Below are 17,270 nucleotides of genomic sequence, written 5' to 3' on the forward strand. Positions count from 1 at the left end.
TTTTCTTATTGTTAACACACCCAGAGTTCTTTATATGTTCTGGATATAAGCTCTTTATCAAATACATGATTTGCAAAAATATATGCTATTTTCTCCCAGCCTGTAGCTTGTCTTTCCATTCTCCTCCTGGCATCTTTCAAAGTGCAGAAATTTTTAATTTTGATAAAGTCTGATTTACCAATGTTTTCTTTTATGGATCATGCATCTTGTATCATACCTAAGAAATCTTTTCTTAAGGTAAGGTTACAAAGATTTTCTCTGGTATTTTCATCTACAAGGTTTATAATTTTAGGTTTACCATTTAGGCTTCTGATCTAAGTTGACCCATTTCACATCCATATGATGTGAGATATGGATTTAAGGTTTTTAATTATGGATATCTAATTATTAAAGCACTCTTTGTTGAAAATACCCACTTTGTCCACTGAAATACTATTTCATATTTTATGCTATTATAAATGGTATTTTTTTAAATATTATTGTAAATGGTATGGAATTAGAAATTCAAATTTCCAATTATCTGTTGTTTGTATAAATACAGTTAAATTTTGTATGTTGATCTTGTATCCCATAATTGTGTTAAACTCACTTATTAGTTCTACTTATTTTTATGTCTATCTCATTAGATAGTCTACATAGATGATTATATTGCCCCTAATAAAGACTATTTTACTTCTTCCTTTCCACTCTTGATGCCTTTTTTGCCTTTCCTTATTGCACTGGCTAGAATCTCTAGTGCAATATTGAATAGTAAGAGAAAACATCATTTTCATGTTGCTGATGTTAGGTAGAAAGCATCGAGTCTTTCACCGTTAAGTATGGTGTTGGCTGATGGGTGGCTTAGTCATGGATGACTCTCTTGTGACCCCACGGACTGTAGCCCACCAGGCTCCTCTGTCTGTGGGATTTCCAAGGCAAGGATACTGGAGTGGGTTGCCATTTTTTTCTCCAGGGAATCTTCCCAACCCAGGGACTGAATCTGCATCTCCTACATTGTAGGCAGATTTTTTAGTGCTAAGCCCCTGGGGAAGCTCAAATGTGATACAATGCTAGCTACAGATTTCTCATGGATAATCTTCAGGTTAAGAAAGTTCCCTTCTTTTCTTTGGTTGCTGAGAATTTTCATCAGAAATAGATATTCAACTTTGTCAGTGGATTTTCTGCAATTATTGAAATTATCACATTTTTCTAGTTTGTATATATGATGAATTATATTGATTAATTTTAAAATATGAAACCAAATTTCTTTCATTCCCTCCCTTGATCAGCCTGACTTGATCATGATGTATATATGATATAGTTATTTTGGTGGTTGCTTTAGGTTTTATAGTATATACCTTTACCTTACCACAATCTATCCTTAAATGACATACCACTTCATTTATCCTATAAAAACTTTATAAAAGTTTACTTTTATTACTCCCTTCCCAGTCTTATACTATTATTATTCTCTATTTTATTTATTCATATGTTATAAGCCCCACAATACTTATTGGTTTAACCAGTCAACTGTATTTTTAAGATGGTTAAATAATAAGAAAAGAATCTTATATATTTACTCACATAGTTATAATTTATAGTTCTCATCCTTCCTTTCTGTAGATCCATATTTTAATCTGGTATTGATTTTTCTTCCACCTAAAAGACTTTCTTTACACTTTCTGTAGTACACTACTTTTTGTAGTACACTTTTTTGCTGGTGATTAATTCTTGCACCTTTTGTATGTCTGAAAACATCTGTTTCACCTTAAAAAAAAAGTATTGTATCTAGCCATGTAATAGGTTGGTCATACAAAAGGTTGGCATCCTTTTTCCCTTTTAGTACTTTAAAGATGTCACTCCATTGTCTCCTGATTTGCATATTCCTCAAAAGAAACATACTATCATCCATATCTTTTTTTGAATAATGTGTCTTTTCCTCTGGGTGCTTTTCAGATTTTCTGTTTATCACTGTTTTCAGACAATTTGATTGGATTTACTATATGCCTTATAGTTTTATGTTTCTTGTGCTTGGAGTTTGTTGGAATTTCTTGATCTGTGGGTTAATAGTTTTTATTAAATTTGAAAATATTTTAGCCATTGTTTCTTCAAATATTTTTTTCTGTCTCCCCCTCTTTTGTCCTTTGGGGACTCCAATAACACATATATTAGGACACAAATTTACTTCACAGCTCACTTGCTGATATTCTTTTGTTTTCTTTCTTTTTTTTTTTTTTTTTTCTCTTTGTATTTCCATTTTGGATAGTATCCATTGCTTTGTCTTCAAGTTCACTAATTTTTTTCTCCTGCAATGTATAATTTGCTTTGAATTCCATCTAACGTATTTTCTTCTCAGACATTGTAGTCTTCCTCAGAAGTACTTTCAAAGTATCCTTTGTGTCTCTACTTACCTTTTTTTTTTACCTTTTTAATACAGTAAATATCATTGTGATACTTAGTTTAATACCTTTGTGAATTCTGTCAAGTTTAATTACTCAGTGTTCCTCCTCATTATGGGCTTTATTATTTGACTTTTCTGCATGTCTGGTAATCTGATTGTATACCAAGTATTTTGAATTTTACTTTATTAGTATCCGAATGTTTTTATATTTCTATAAAGGATTCTGTTTGGTTCTGGGACACAGTTACATTATTTTGAAAGAATTGTTAGAACTGGAGGAAAGGCATCGCACTGAGGAGGCAGCCAACTTAAAGGCCTTAAGGGAGAAATATATCCCTAGTGTATTCAAGAAATCATAAAGAGATTGGTGTTGCTAGAGCAAAGGGGATAAGGGGGAGAATAATGGGAGCTGAGATCAGAATGGTACCTGGATTGCACAGGGTCTTATGGTTCAATGTAAAGACTGTGGCTTTTACTCTGTGTGAAGAGAGGAGCTATTATAAGGTAGTAAACAGACAAGGCTCATGATTTCATATCCATTTTAAAAAGATCTCTCTGGCTGCTCCCTTGAGCAGGAAATGTAGGATTATAGCAGGAAAACCAATTAGGAGACTATACAGTAATTCATATTAGAGAAGGTGGTAGTTTAGACCAGGATGGGAGCAGTGGAAATAGAGAAAACTTGGATTCTGACATATTTCAAAAGTGGAACTAACAGCATTTCCTGGCATAGTCAACATAGGGTGTAAAAAAAGTCAAAGTCAAAGATACAGTCAAGGTTTTTGGCTTGAGAATTAACACGATGAGAAAGGCAGTGAATGCTGTGAATTTGGGGAAAGATGATGAGGAATTCTCTATTGGAGATACTGAGTTTGAGATGTCTATTAGACACCCAAGTGGCAATATTAAAATAGGAAGTTGGATATATGAGTCTGGAGCTAATGGGAATGGTACAGACTGGTAGGTTAAATAAGATGAAGAATAAAAACTGAGCTGAATTTAACAATGTGGAGCTCTTTGGTTACTTTTACAAGAGCATTTTTGGTGAAACAGTGGGGACAAAAGCCTGACTGGGAGGAGAGAAATTGAAAATAGAGTTTAAACAACTTTTTCATGCAGTTTTGCTACAGAGATGTAAGAGGGAATTGGAGCAATAACCAGAAGGGAGGGTAGAGTGAAGAGAGGATATTATAAGATGGGGGAAATAGCTGCTTGAATGTTTGAATACTGATGGAAGTAATCCAGTAGAGAGGGGAGAACTCTGATAACATATGAGAGAGAAGGAAGAATTGTTAGAACTATGCTGTAGAATCGGAGAAGGCAATGGCACCCCACTCCAGTACTCTTGCCTGGAAAATCCCATGGACGGAGGAGCCTGGTAGGCTGCAGTCCATGGGGTTGCAAAGAGTTGGACATGACTGAGCGACTTCACTTTCACTTTTCACTTTCATGCATTGGAGAAGGAAATGGCAACCCACTCCAGTGTTCTTGCTTGGAGAATTCCAGGGACGGGGGAGCCTGGTGGGCTGCCGTCTATAGGGTCATACAGAGTCGGACATGACTGAGGCGACTTAGCAGCAGCATGCTGTAGAATAAATGAAAGGGGAATGGCCCTCATCTTTAAGAGGAAGTACTGGCTTTAAATAAGAGTATGGCTAATTCATTCATGATAATACATAGGAAACAAGAGTATGCAGGTGCAGATGCTGCTAGGAATGTAGGTGTGATGGTGGGAGTTTGTGGAAGTTCTCATCTGATTGCTGCAATTTTGACAGTAAAGTAGGAAGCAAGGGCATGAGCTGAAAGTAAGGATAAAGAAGGAAGTGTTAGAATTTTGAAAAGAGTGAAGTTGCTACAAAATAATGAGGTAGGAGACTGGGAGAGTAAATGGAGAAGGAAAATGAAAAAACAACTGCCAAACATAAAGAATCTGCTTGTGGTTCATGGTCACAATTTTTTTTTTTTTTTGATGTGTATCTTTTATGTTTTTTGGCTTTTTGGCCACAAGGCATGTGGGACCTTAGCTTCCCAACCAGGGATTGAACCTGTACACCCTGCATTGGAAGGCAGAGTCTTAACTACTGGACCACCAGGGAAGTCACCATGGTCATGAATTTAAAGCAAAACCAGTCAGGATGCTTGTGTGTTTCTCCAACCACATTCAGCTGCACAGATGCCGTCTTGGAGCAGGTGGAGAGCTGGATTTAACAAATATGAGAATGCAAGAAAGGGATGAGATAGCAAAGGGTGTGCACCAGGGAGTAGTTAAGATGGTTAGCTATAGGGCCTGGCTGGGTAAGTAGGGAAGATAAACATGAAGGAAAAGGACCAGTGACAGAGTAAGAAGACCAGCAGATAGTAGACCAGTAAGATTGAAGACTGTGTGGATCACAATAAACTGTGGGAAATTCTGAAAGAGATGGGCATACCAGACCACCTGACCTGCCTCTTGAGAAATCCGTATGCAGGTCAGGAAGCAACAGTTAGAACTGGACATGGAACAATAGACTGGTTCCAAATAGGAAAAGGAGTACGTCAAGGCTATATATTGTCACTCTGCTTATTTAACTTCTATGCAGAGTACATCATGAGAAACACTGGGCTGGATGAAGCACAAACTGGAATCAAGATTGCTGAGAGAAATATCAATAACCTCAGATATGCAGATGACACCCCCCTTATGGCAGAAAGTGAAGAAGAACTAAAGAGCCTCTTGATGAAAGTGAAAGAGGAGAGTGAAAAAGTTGGCTTAAAGCTCAACATTCAGAAAACTAAGATCATGGCATCCAGTCCCATCACTTCATGGCAAATAGATGGCAAAACAGTGGAAACAGTGGCTGACTATTTTGGGGGGCTCCAAAATCATTGCGGGTGGTGATTGCAGTCATGAAATATAAAGACGCTTATTCCTTGGAAGGAAAGTTATGACCAACCTAGATAGCATATTAAAAAGCAGAAACATTACTTTGTCAACAAAGGTCTGTCTAGTCAAGGCTATGATTTTTCCAGTAGTCGTGTATGGATGTGAGAGTTGGACTATAAAGAAAGCTGAGCACCAAAGAATCGATGCTTTTGAACTGTGATGTTGGAGAAGACTCTTGAGAATCCCTTGGACTGCAAAGAGATCCAACCAGTTCATTCTAAAGGAGATCAGTCCTGGGTGTTCATTGGAGAGACTGATGTTGAAGCTGAAACTCCAATATTTTGGCCACCTGATGCGGAGAGCTGACTCATTTGAAAAGACCCTGATGTTGGGAAAGATTGAGGGCAGGAGGAGAAGGGGACAACAGAGTATAAGACGGTTGGATGGCATCACCGACTCAATGGACATGAGTTTGGGTGGACTCCGGGAGCTGGTGATGGACATGGAGGCCTAGTGTGTCACGGGGTTGCAAAGAGTCAGACAGGACTGAAAAACTGAACTGAACAGAAGATTGAAGAATAGTTTGAATCAGAGTCCTTACTAGAAGAGGTGAACTGTGAGAAGTGGGGCTGTTGGAGAGTAGTTCAGTGTTACAGTTATCGGTAAAGACCAGGACTGAGAGCCGGGCTACTTAATGAGGAGGCCAAGACTGGTATCAGTTTGCAAACTATACATTACTGAGCTGCAAGGAGGTAAGTTCAGAAATGGAAGGAAATGTTTAGAAACACTACTGTGCCATCTAAGCCTATGATCAGTGGACTTGTATTCAGAATGTCTTTGCTTTTTTAAAATCTCATTTGTCTATTCATCTCCGCCACTCCCGGAGGCACCAGTATCATTGTATTCTGCGTGACCAGTAGAACTCAGAATACTGTGTGAATGGTGCCCTTACGTTGTTCAAGAAGGTGGCCATTGTTATCTCCATTTTACAGATAAGACAACAAACTCAGGGAAGTGAAATAATTGCCCAAGTCACATAGCTGGTAAAGGAAGGAACCAATGTTTAAACGGGTATGTCTGTCATGGGCTCCCCTGGTGGCTCAGTTGGTAAAGAATCCACCTGCAATGCAGGGGGCATGGGTTCGATCCCTGAGTCAGGAAGATCCCTGGAAAAGGAAATGGCAGTCCACTCCAGTAGTCTTACCTGGGAAATCCCAGGGACAGAGGAGCCTGGAAGGCTACAGTCCATGGGGTTGTAAGAGTTGGACACAACTTAGCGACTAAACCAGCACCAACCACTACCACGACCACCACGTCTGTCATGCCGAAACTGGACTCTGTCCATCCTCCTGCCCCCCTCTGTTCCTTGCTTACAGTTATGGGGACAGCATAGCCATACACTTCATGAAAAGTGGGGGGAAATGCCTTTAGGGAATGTGTTCTGGTCCATGTGGCCAAGCTGAGCATTCCCATTTCTTTTAGAATCACGGCTCGTTACCTCTTCTGTACCAACCCACAACCCACTGCTGTTTACATCCCCGTCTGTCTGGTTGGTCTTTATCAAACTGAGGGTCTAAAGCCCTCAGAAATCCAATATCCAATCTCACCACAGCATTTCCTGCAGTTTCTGTTCTGGTGCGTTAGTCATTACACATATGTTAGAAGGATCTTCTAAATGATGGTTTATGAATGGTAAGATGATGAGTACTTTTAATACTTTTCTTTTTTTTCCCAAAATTTATGTAATGGAGGTGTTACTTTTATATTTTAAATTGTCTTGTTCATATGGAAACTCTCAGAGACGCTCAGGTTTCTGATGAGGGCTCACTCCCACTGAGCCTGAGTCCCGGCTGCACTTGGAAGCCTCAGCGTTTTTAGAAAAGGTGGTGTTGGTTGTTTCCCATCCTCCCCAAGTGTGTGATTGAGGAATCAATCTAGCAATGAAACAGCATTAATATCTCAAGGGTTTCCTGGTTTCCTCCATTTCTCAGCTCTCCAATAGGCCTGGGCAAGTACAATGCTACCGTGAATTTATAAAGCTCGTCCATGTGTCCTAGGACCTGTGAACAAAGAGGTTATCTGCTTCTTCTGGAAAACCCTCCATGGAGCTCTGAGTCTGCATGTTTACATAACTCACAGGGCACAGCATCTGACATACAGGTTTATGTAGCCAAGGCTGCCTCTGTGAAGCATGGCTTGTGGCACATAGCAGGGCCTGCCACATAGTAGGTACCCACTAAGGATGAGCCAAATAAGTGAATGAATAACTGGTGTTCAGTCTGTACAGGTATTTTCATGGTGATGTGGCTAATCTTTCTACCTTAAAAAAGTTACCAGCATAGATGTATATTAATGTATTAATATTTGAAAAGAACTTTAGGACTTACTAAAATAAGACTTATTTCTATATCCAAACAAGAGAAGATCTAGCAGAAATAAAGAACCCACCAAGATAAGCAAATATAACTTGACAGAGTAGGCTATGCTCACTCAGTTTAGTTTTAAATAATAATCAAAATAGATAATAGGAGCAGAATTTCACTTTGAAAAGTAATACTGCAAATCACAGTTGATGAGGTGGGAAGAGGAGTCATTAAATACTCTAATGTGATAAAATGCTAATCATCACAGTTATTAATTGAGAGTAACAGCATCTCTGGTTGGCATCATAAGAATAACTAGAATTTTCAAATACATGTTATTAATTATTGTTATTACGTGTTATTACGTTATTATTATTTAGTCTCTACAAGAAGAGACTAAAAGTCCAGAAAGGTGAATTTTAAAATATGCCTGAAAACTTGAGAACTCCCAAAGGAAAGTTGGTATTCTTTTCTTCCATCTTTCCAAAGTAGTCATCAATAAGAAATGCAGCTGATATGCCAAGCACTAAGTTTCACATCATTTATCTTATATTTTATATTTACTTACTTATTTTGGCTGTGCTGGGTCTTCATTTTTGTGTGGGCTTTCTCTGGTTGCAGCAAGTAGGGCTACCTTAGTTGCCATTCACAGGCTTCTCATTTCAGAGGCTTCTCCTGATGTAAACCACAGGCTCTAGGCTCGTGAGCTTCAGTAGCTGTGGGGCAAGGGCTTAGTTGCCCCACAGCTTGTGGGATCTTCCCGGACCAGGGATCGAATCTATGTTCTCTGCCTAGCAAGGAAGATTTTTAACCATGTAGATCATTTATTTGGTCTAAGTTTGTATTCCAGTAGATGGGGAGCACTTTGCTTTCATTATGTACTTTCATTGATGTTAAGAGTCTGGACTCATTCTAATGATGCTGGTCAAGATAAGATATTTTTCCCTAGTATGTCTACACAAGCCTATAAAAACTAGCAAAAACCTAACTATTGTATTTGAATGGAGAATTCTTCCTCTCCTAGATTTGAAGACTAAATAAAATATGGAACAGACAGTTACATCCCTAGTTTTTTTTTCTTATTATTATGCTTTTGAAATAATTTGTATATACCTTTTAAATAATTTCAAGTGCCTCAAAAATAATGTTAATAGCTCAAAATCAAAAGTTTAAAAAAAAACCCTAAGTATAATTTTTAAAATCTTTTTCTTCTCAAGCGTTTTACGATGGGATAATGAGACAGATGTCTCTCAACTGGAAGGACATTTTGACATTGTTATGTGTGCTGACTGGTAAGTACATAAAAATCATAAAACTCCTGTTAGAAAAAAAAAATAGCTTTGCTGGAGTAATTGGGCTGTGCAGCTCTGCTGACGGTGAAGCAGAGTCAACAAATGAGGCACAAAGCCGCCTTAACCTCCGCAAATTAATATTCATCTCCATGTGACAGTTACAAGGTAGTCTTCTATCACACAGTAACTTCTACCACATTATTTCCCAAAGATTGATTTTGAGAAGCATTTCCATTTTCTGGAATTGCCTCTGTTTCATGCTTGACGTATCAGTAAATGGACGACTTAGGCAAATTGCAAATAATTATGGCTCGGGGAGGAATAGTCTGGAGAAAAAGGAGTTTATCAACACAAACAGCTCAATTAGCTTACTTCTTAGGAGAGATCTGACTATTGATATAAGGGAATATATAGATGTATGTGTGTGTGCACACATATACACTCCAGCATATAAACATATCTGTGGAATATCTTTAGGGAAATAGCTTTTCTTGAAATGTATATTTGCTATCTAGTATTTCCATTGTCTTCAATTATGATATTTAATTATACTTAAAACAAGAATTATAAAATTCCATTTTATTGTTATGCAAATGATAATAGTAAAATCTCTGTTAGATGCTTGCCTTTTAAAAATAATTTACATTGATATTTTGTCTTCCCTTTTAGCCCAATCTACTTATTGTTAATGAAAGTCTCATCCCTAAGTTACAGGATAAATATGTATCAAACCTTAATAATGATTTCAACTAATCTTATGTATTTTCTTCATGTGTTGAATAATTATTTCAGCATATGAGAAACATGACAATTCACAATTTTTCCTGTTAAGAGTAAGATCTTATTTGTAGTTTTCTAATGACTCAATGGACATGAGTTTGAGTAAATTCCGGGAGTTGGTGATGGACAGGGAAGCCTGGTGTGCTGCGATTCATGGGGTCGCAAAGAGTCGGACATGACTGAGCGACTGAATTGAACTGAATGATTTTTAAAATGACACTATGAATTTGAAGACACAAGATTCTAAAGGAGTTCTCTTCTATTGATAAACCCAAACACAAGACCCATAACCTAGAGAAGATTTTCCTTATGTGCGAATTGAATGAATGGAATGTAATCTCCAGGAAGTCTTTATTAAAATTATTAATATTTAATAAGATTTTTAGTGGGTAAACTTTCTGCCTAAGCCCCTGAGATTAGATTTATTTTCTGTTTTCTCCAGAAAACAGTCTTTTTCTCCAGAAAAACACTTCTCAGTGAAAATTAAATATTTTCTTCCATTTTTAGTTGAGTTTTTCATGGCCATTTTAGTCTCTCTGTACCCAATTTCAGAAAGCCTTTTTCCAGAAAAAGGGAGAACCAGATTTCTGACTAATCATTGATATTGTGTCTCAATATTACAGCCCTCATCTAATCAAAAATAAGGAGCTAAAACCTCACCATATGATTTGAGCAAGTAATTTAGTAAATGCCTTTCCTCACCAAATATGAGAAAGGATCCTCCAGGTTTCATTGCACAGATGAAGATAATGCTTGCAGGATTAGATCAGATTAAGTATGAAAGTCAGATCAGAGAGCAGCGGAGAGAGGGAAGGAGGGCAGGATCTTCTTGGAGATTTAGACGAGGGTCGCCCACTGATGGGCCCTGATTATGTGGGGAAAGTCAGGTCTGGCCAAGAGATTTCAAGTTAAATGTGTCCTTTGCACAAATATCAAAACAGCCTGGCTTTGTCATACCTTGTATTATGACACTCACACCATGTCATCCTATTTGTACCAGAGAGACAAGCAGAGGAAGTAAGATTCAAGCTCTTTTCTGATTAATGTTCTCAGGTTAAAAATAGCCACACAACATGTTTGAAAAATAGTCTTTTTTCCCCTAGCCGACAACAAGATCCTGTACAGCCAACATACATAATGCATATTCAGTTAAGGCTTTCATTCCAAATACATTATATCATAATATGATGTAATACATACATACATACACATATATACCATATACATATATGCACAGCGAGTAACTATTGAGAATTTATGTATTCAGATGAACCAAATACACCAAGTTTCCTTTTATAAATGGTTTTTTTCTATGCATGAATTGTTTTTTTTCCCTCCTGGTGCTGTCAGTGCTGGAATGTCAGGCAGTTTATAATTTCCCATTTGTAAATGTGAAACATTAAGCTGCTCTCACTGTGATGCTGATATTATTTCCAAAAGGAATGCTTTGGAAGTGGTCTGTCTTCATACTCACAGAGATGGGTACGCTGTTTAGAAACTTAAAAAGTACAGTGATGTTCATAATATACATGTTGTGCCTATAGCAAGGAAGCCCAGGACTCCAGGAGTTCTTTATGTCTTGTAGAGTTGATGTTTCTCTGTCAGAGTTATTACACAGATGCTGCTTCTAGGGACAGTCAGGCAGGCAGACCAGGCTGCTTTTTTTTTTTTTTTTTCGAAGAATGTCACAGGAGGAAAAGAAAGCTCTCTTTAGTCACTACCTCTAAGATGAAACCTGAAATAGTCGGTGCCAGAAATAGGTGCCACACATAAATAGATGACGTTAAGTCTCACACCATCCTCGAGTCATTGTCAGTCAATGAGATCTGGATTAGGCCACAGGAATATGAAGCAAGAGTTGGAGTTCAAATATTAGGTACATGGATTAAATTCTTACTGAAGCATTGCCAGCAAGGGTGGCATTGTCTGATTCCCTGAATAGCTAACCAGTGGTACCGCTTGATCCCATTTACATGAAAACAAGCTCTATTCACAAACCTATTCCAAACCCACATTGTGGTTCAAGTAAAATGCACATGATTACGAGCGGTGATATGTTTATGTTCTTAAATCATTCATATATTCATATATTTACATTCAAACATTCATAAACCTGTAGGCAATGGGGGGAATAACTTATTTCCCAGAAGAGACAGTCTCTTAGTTCACATCTAAATTTAGTAGCTCAACTAGATTATAAAATAAAGAGGCAACTGAAAGCTAGTCATTATTTCACCATTCAGCATTTTTGACAATGAAATATAGTTTCATGGTTCAACAGTTCCTAAGTAACTTGTAAAATGTCAACTTTGAAATAAACAGAAAGAAAAAAAATCAAGGTAACAGTCATACCTGCAAAAGGATGCTGTTGACAAACATCAAAATATTAGAATATTTAACTGCAGGTGTAGGAAAAAAAAAAGAACTCTCCTATTAAGTTCCTTGGTTGACTAGTTTAATGTTGAATTTAATATGAGTTCCTTTCTGCTGGAATGCAGTCCACCCCTGTCCTTGCTGAGTTTAGAATAGCGAGTGATTGTTAATTTTAAACCTGCCTTTCCAGACTTCTGTTCAATCACAATGATCTGAGAGTCTGGTAGCAAGATGTTTTTTTAATCCAATGAACAATTTCATTCAGTGTTTGATGGCTTTCCAGTTTATTGTAGCTCTGCAAAAATAAAAATGATTCTGTAAATTTGAAGAAAAAAAAAAGAGTCCATACATGTGGATTCTCTAAAGGCTTGCAGAGCAAGTCTAAAGTGCCACCCTCAACTGGACGCACAGAGCTCCGTCTATAGGATGGTGAACCACATCTGCCTGCCTGCAGCCTGACACTTTGGGAAGAAATGTGGGAAGGTTCATCACCTCATTTGCTCTCCCAGCATTTTCACACCAGCTGTATACAGTGGATTGTTTCTATGTTCTATCCTTTTTACTTTAAATGATGACAAGTTTGGGTTTTGTGAAGAAAAATTGTTTTTCTCAAAATAGGCTCTAGGATTTCTTTGTTTTCTTCCAGATGCTCTGATCATAGATAGTTCTAAATCACAACTCATAGACCTTTTCACCTGAAAAGATCTTTAGCCCTCTCACCTCACACCTGAGGAAACTCAGTCCTGGAGAAGATGGACAGATTGTCAGAGATCTGGCACCTAAGGGGTGGCGCCACACGGGATAGAATATGGCTGCCCCAGCAGTCAGTCGCTAAAGACTGAGAGAGGCTATTCGGTCTGCTGAAAGTGAAATCTAAAACAGTGAACTGGAACACATTTCACCTTGAAAATTACACAGAGGTCTTCTTCTCTGAGAATACTGACAGAAATGTCTCCTTGTTCTCTGTACTAATTAATTTCCCTCTGCCAGGAGATGAAGATGCTCTGTGCTCTGCAGAAAACCCTGACTGATTCTAAGGGAGGCAATGAAAATGGCCTGGCACCTTCCCTTTGTCGTATAATCTATGATTCAGATCAATGGGACAAAGCAAGCGTTGATTCCACAAGTGAATTATAGAGAGGGGTGTGTGTGTGTGTGTGTGTTTAATGGCCAAACTGGACTGATTGTCAATGTATTTTGATCAGTAACTGAAGGGAGAGTTAAAATGGTATCTCCATCCCAATCACTGACCCACTCAACCTTTTTTTAATAGATCCACTTAAGCTACTGCTGTTCTCTGAGCCCATTAGGACTTATTTAAGGGGTGAATTTTCAGGAGATTATATATCACTCCCACTAAAGCACATTGAAATTGCTCATAGGATGTATCCTACAAAGCGTTATAAATTCTGCACCAGAGCTAACTAGAAAAGTGAGCTTGCTTGGAATAAAGACCTATTAGAGAACTATAAGAATTACTTTTGGGAAATTTGACTTGGAATGATGGAGTAGACAGAATTAGCTTTCAAATAACTGTGTTTTGAATGTGTGCTTTGTGTTAAGCTGCATTTTCTAGTGAGCTGTGATGTTAATATCTTTTTCACCATTGCCAATAGTAAATAGAAGTAGTATTTTATAAGGCTATGTTTTTTTATTGAAGTATAGTTAATTTACAATGTTTTCTTAGTTTCAAGTATACAGCAAAGTGATTCAGATATCTGGCAGGCTGCAATCCATAGGGTCGCACAGAGTCTTAACATGACTGAAGCAACTAAGCAGCGTATATATATATATACATTCTTTTTTCATATTCTTTTCCATTATAGTTTATTATAGCCTTCTCTAGTGACTAAGATGGTAAAGAATCTGCCTGCAATGCAGGAGACCTGGGTTCAATCCCTGGGTCAGGAAGATCCCCTGGAGAAGGGAATAGCTACCCATTCCAGTACTCCTGCCTGGAGAATTCTGTGGACAGAGGAGCCTGGTGGGCTGTCTCCATGGGGGTCGCAAAGAGTCAGACACTACTGAGCAGCTAACACTTCTCCTGTTTCATAGGTTATTACAAGATATAGAGTATAATTCCCTGTGCTACACGTTAAGTCCTTGTTGTTCACCTACTTTATATATAGTGATATTGTATATGTTAATTCCAAACTCCTAATTTATCTTCCATTCCCTGTATAAGGTTATGTTTTAAGCTCAGCTTTTAAGTTGTTAATTATTTATCTCTAACAGTCTTACCAACTCTTAGGATGCACAGGTATAAACTGGGAATGGTCTTTTGCTTCGTGCTCTGTGTCCCAACTAGCCAGGCCTCCTGTGGACTCAAGTAACTGATAGAGGTATTTAAATAGAATGCTTAATTATTAACATTTAAGGTAGTATTATTGTTTCTTCCCTGGGCTCAGTGGTAAAGAATATACCTGCCAAGCAGGAGACATGGGTTCAATCCCTGGGTCAGGAAAACCCCCTAGAGAAGGAAATGGCAACCCACTCTAGTATTCTTGCCTAGGAAATCTCATGGACAGAGGAGCCTGGTGGGCTACAGTCCATGGGGTTGCAAAAGAGTTGGACACAGCTTAGTGACTAAACGACAACAACAACAGCAGCAAGATAGTATTACCACACCAAAGAATAAGGTATAAAGGCCTGCAGAGAACATTTCAAAACACTTAAATACAATTTGACTCCTTTCTTACTGACCCTTACTTGTTATTAACTGAATTAATATGACTAAAACACAAACTTCTGTAGCATTCAAATTAGACACATTTTGTGCTCTAAGATTTAAATGCATAGTTTTCTGGAACAGTAAGAAATTTTCCCATATAATAATCAGCCTATCCTGATTGATACATGGGTTTCCATTCTAGAGATAATTTCTAGTTCACCTTAAGAGGATTCTTTTTCCATTGCTCAAAGCAGCATTTTATAGAAGAAAGTGAAAGTTAAGTTGCTCAGTCAGGTCCGACTCTTTGCGACCCTGTGGACTGTAGCCTACCAGGCTTCTCCATCCATTGGATTTTCCAGGCAAGAATACTGGAGTGGGTTGCCATTTCCTTCTCCAGGGAATCTTCCCAACCCAGGGATTGAACCCAGGTCTCCCGCATTGCAGACAGATGCTTTACCCTCTGAGCCACTTAGAACTGACTTTTATAGAAGAAACTCCCACTAAGCATGTCATGGTGAAGCCCAAGTTCTGCCTTCTTGGAAGTATCTCAACAGCCACTCTCCCCACTCATCTTAAGTGAGAGAGTTAGGAGAGAACCTGGTCTGGTGAAACATCCTGCCTAAATGCTGATTCCTCTGTAGCACGACCAGTGAAGGAGTATGTACAAACAGTTTTAGGTGCATTAAAACTCACCCTGCGTAAGCCCCTCCATTTCAAAGACTGTGTTGATCTGCTAGTAAAGTGAATAGTGAAAGTGACAGTCACTCAGTCATGTCTGACTCTTTGCAACCCCATGGACTGTAGCCTGCCAGGCTCCTCTGTCCATGGAATTCTCCAGGCAAAGATACTGGAGTGGCTTCCCATTCCCTTCTCCAGGGAATCTTCCCAAACCAGGGATTGAACCCAGGTCTCCCACATTGCAGGCAGATTCTATACTGTCTGAGCCACCAGGGAAACCCAAAATATGAAGATGGAGGTACTGGGGATTGAACCCAGGATCTCATGCATGCTAAGCCTGTACTCTACGACTGAGCCATACCCCTGGCCTGCCAGTAAGTAACTATTCACTGAGCACCTTCTCTGTGCATAAGCTGGGCCAGAGCTAGTGATACAGAAATGCATACAGACTGGAAGCTCCTTGAGGATGGGAATTTTGTCTTATTCACAGCTTATCTCCATGGCCTGAAGCAGCTCCTAGTATATAGCAGGTTATCGACAGATATTGAATCCAGAGTTGCTATGGTCTCTGGGATGCTTTGCCTAACCCTGGTCTTTATTTATTCCTAAGTCCCTGGTTGGAACTAACCTTTAGGGACTGTTGCTGTTATTAGTTACTAAAAACCATCACTACCTGAGGTCTTTTCTATGGTCAGTGTGTAATAGGGCCAGTGGTTTGATTTTGAAGGATGGCCTCACAGCGCCTCCGGTGGACAGAGGACCCATGTTTGCAGAGACAAGTGTTGGGAGAACTTCATCTCCACCAGATGACTCCCCCAAACAGCAGCTTAGAAACTGCCCATTGCACACTAGCACATGGTCCAGTCACGTGTGAATTTTGGCCTACCACATGTTGATGACTTGGCTTTGATTGGATAACCCTGACCACAGTATCTTTTTTATTAGTAGTATTCTAGTGAGATACTTGAATGGAAGGAAATAATTTCTGTCTTTTAGTGTTGAGTAAACATATGTAACTAGCCTTGATCTCCATTAGTATCATTAGACTTGAAAACCCAGTTTAATCTGGATTCTGCTCTCTTCTCAATGTCAGCCTGTTTCTGGACCAGTACAGAGCCAGCCTTGTTGATGCAATAAAGAGATTACTCCAGCCCAGGGTAAGTATATTTCTATTTTCTCCTGAACACTGGCTTCAGAATAATTAGTCTGTGCACAAAGATGGAAAGAGTAATGGAATGGCAGGATTAATGTCATGTAATACTTTAATACTTATTATGTCCAACTTCAATTGAGTCTTCTGATCTATCAGATTCTTTCCTAATCATAACTAGGGAACTTCTTACCATTGGCCTTCTGATAAGCAACACAGTGGGTAGTAAAATAAATGAAACTGCTTCAAAGATAGCGTGAGATTATTTTTATCAAAGAATTTCTTGAGTCTTTCCCTTTGATAACAATATCTTCATATTAAAGTAGAAGTATGATATTGAAAGTTTTCTGTTGACTTCTGTCATTTTAAATCCCTTCAATGGTAACCTTTGTCATTGGGTATTTATTTATTGCAAAAGAATATTTTTTTCTTTTTATTTCTGTTTCTATTAAAGAAAGGGACTTCAGATGAATCTATCTATTAAAAGTTCTTTGCTTTAAAAGGAAACCATTATTTACATATTATAAACATTAGGTCACAATGAAGCCAAGCATGGCATAAAATATTGTGCACATTTTTACATTTATATATCCATTTATGCCTGTGAGTAAATTACAGAGTTTGTATCCACTCTTATTTTGCTGGGCTGTTATACTAAGCTAGGAGGTCCTACAGCCTAAACGGAGAGTTAATATACATCTATTTAAAGAAAGAAAACAA

General features: G+C 38.3%; 1 protein-coding gene across 4 annotated transcripts in view; it reads left to right on the forward strand.

Annotated features, from left to right (window-relative positions):
• Positions 1-17,270, forward strand: part of CAMKMT (calmodulin-lysine N-methyltransferase) — a 405,234-nt gene that overhangs the window by 370,800 nt on the left and 17,164 nt on the right. For 3 of the 4 annotated variants that reach the window (XM_070477642.1, XM_070477618.1, XM_070477637.1), the window contains 2 exons: positions 8,824-8,898; positions 16,494-16,557. In XM_070477642.1, the coding sequence (XP_070333743.1) occupies positions 8,824-8,898; positions 16,494-16,557 (139 nt within the window). The remainder of the gene's footprint in view (positions 1-8,823; positions 8,899-16,493; positions 16,558-17,270) is intronic. The other variant, XM_070477626.1, reaches the window with a different exon arrangement.

The sequence above is a fragment of the Odocoileus virginianus genome, chromosome 2 (assembly GCF_023699985.2).
Source record: "Odocoileus virginianus isolate 20LAN1187 ecotype Illinois chromosome 2, Ovbor_1.2, whole genome shotgun sequence".
Lineage (NCBI taxonomy): Eukaryota > Metazoa > Chordata > Mammalia > Artiodactyla > Cervidae > Odocoileus > Odocoileus virginianus.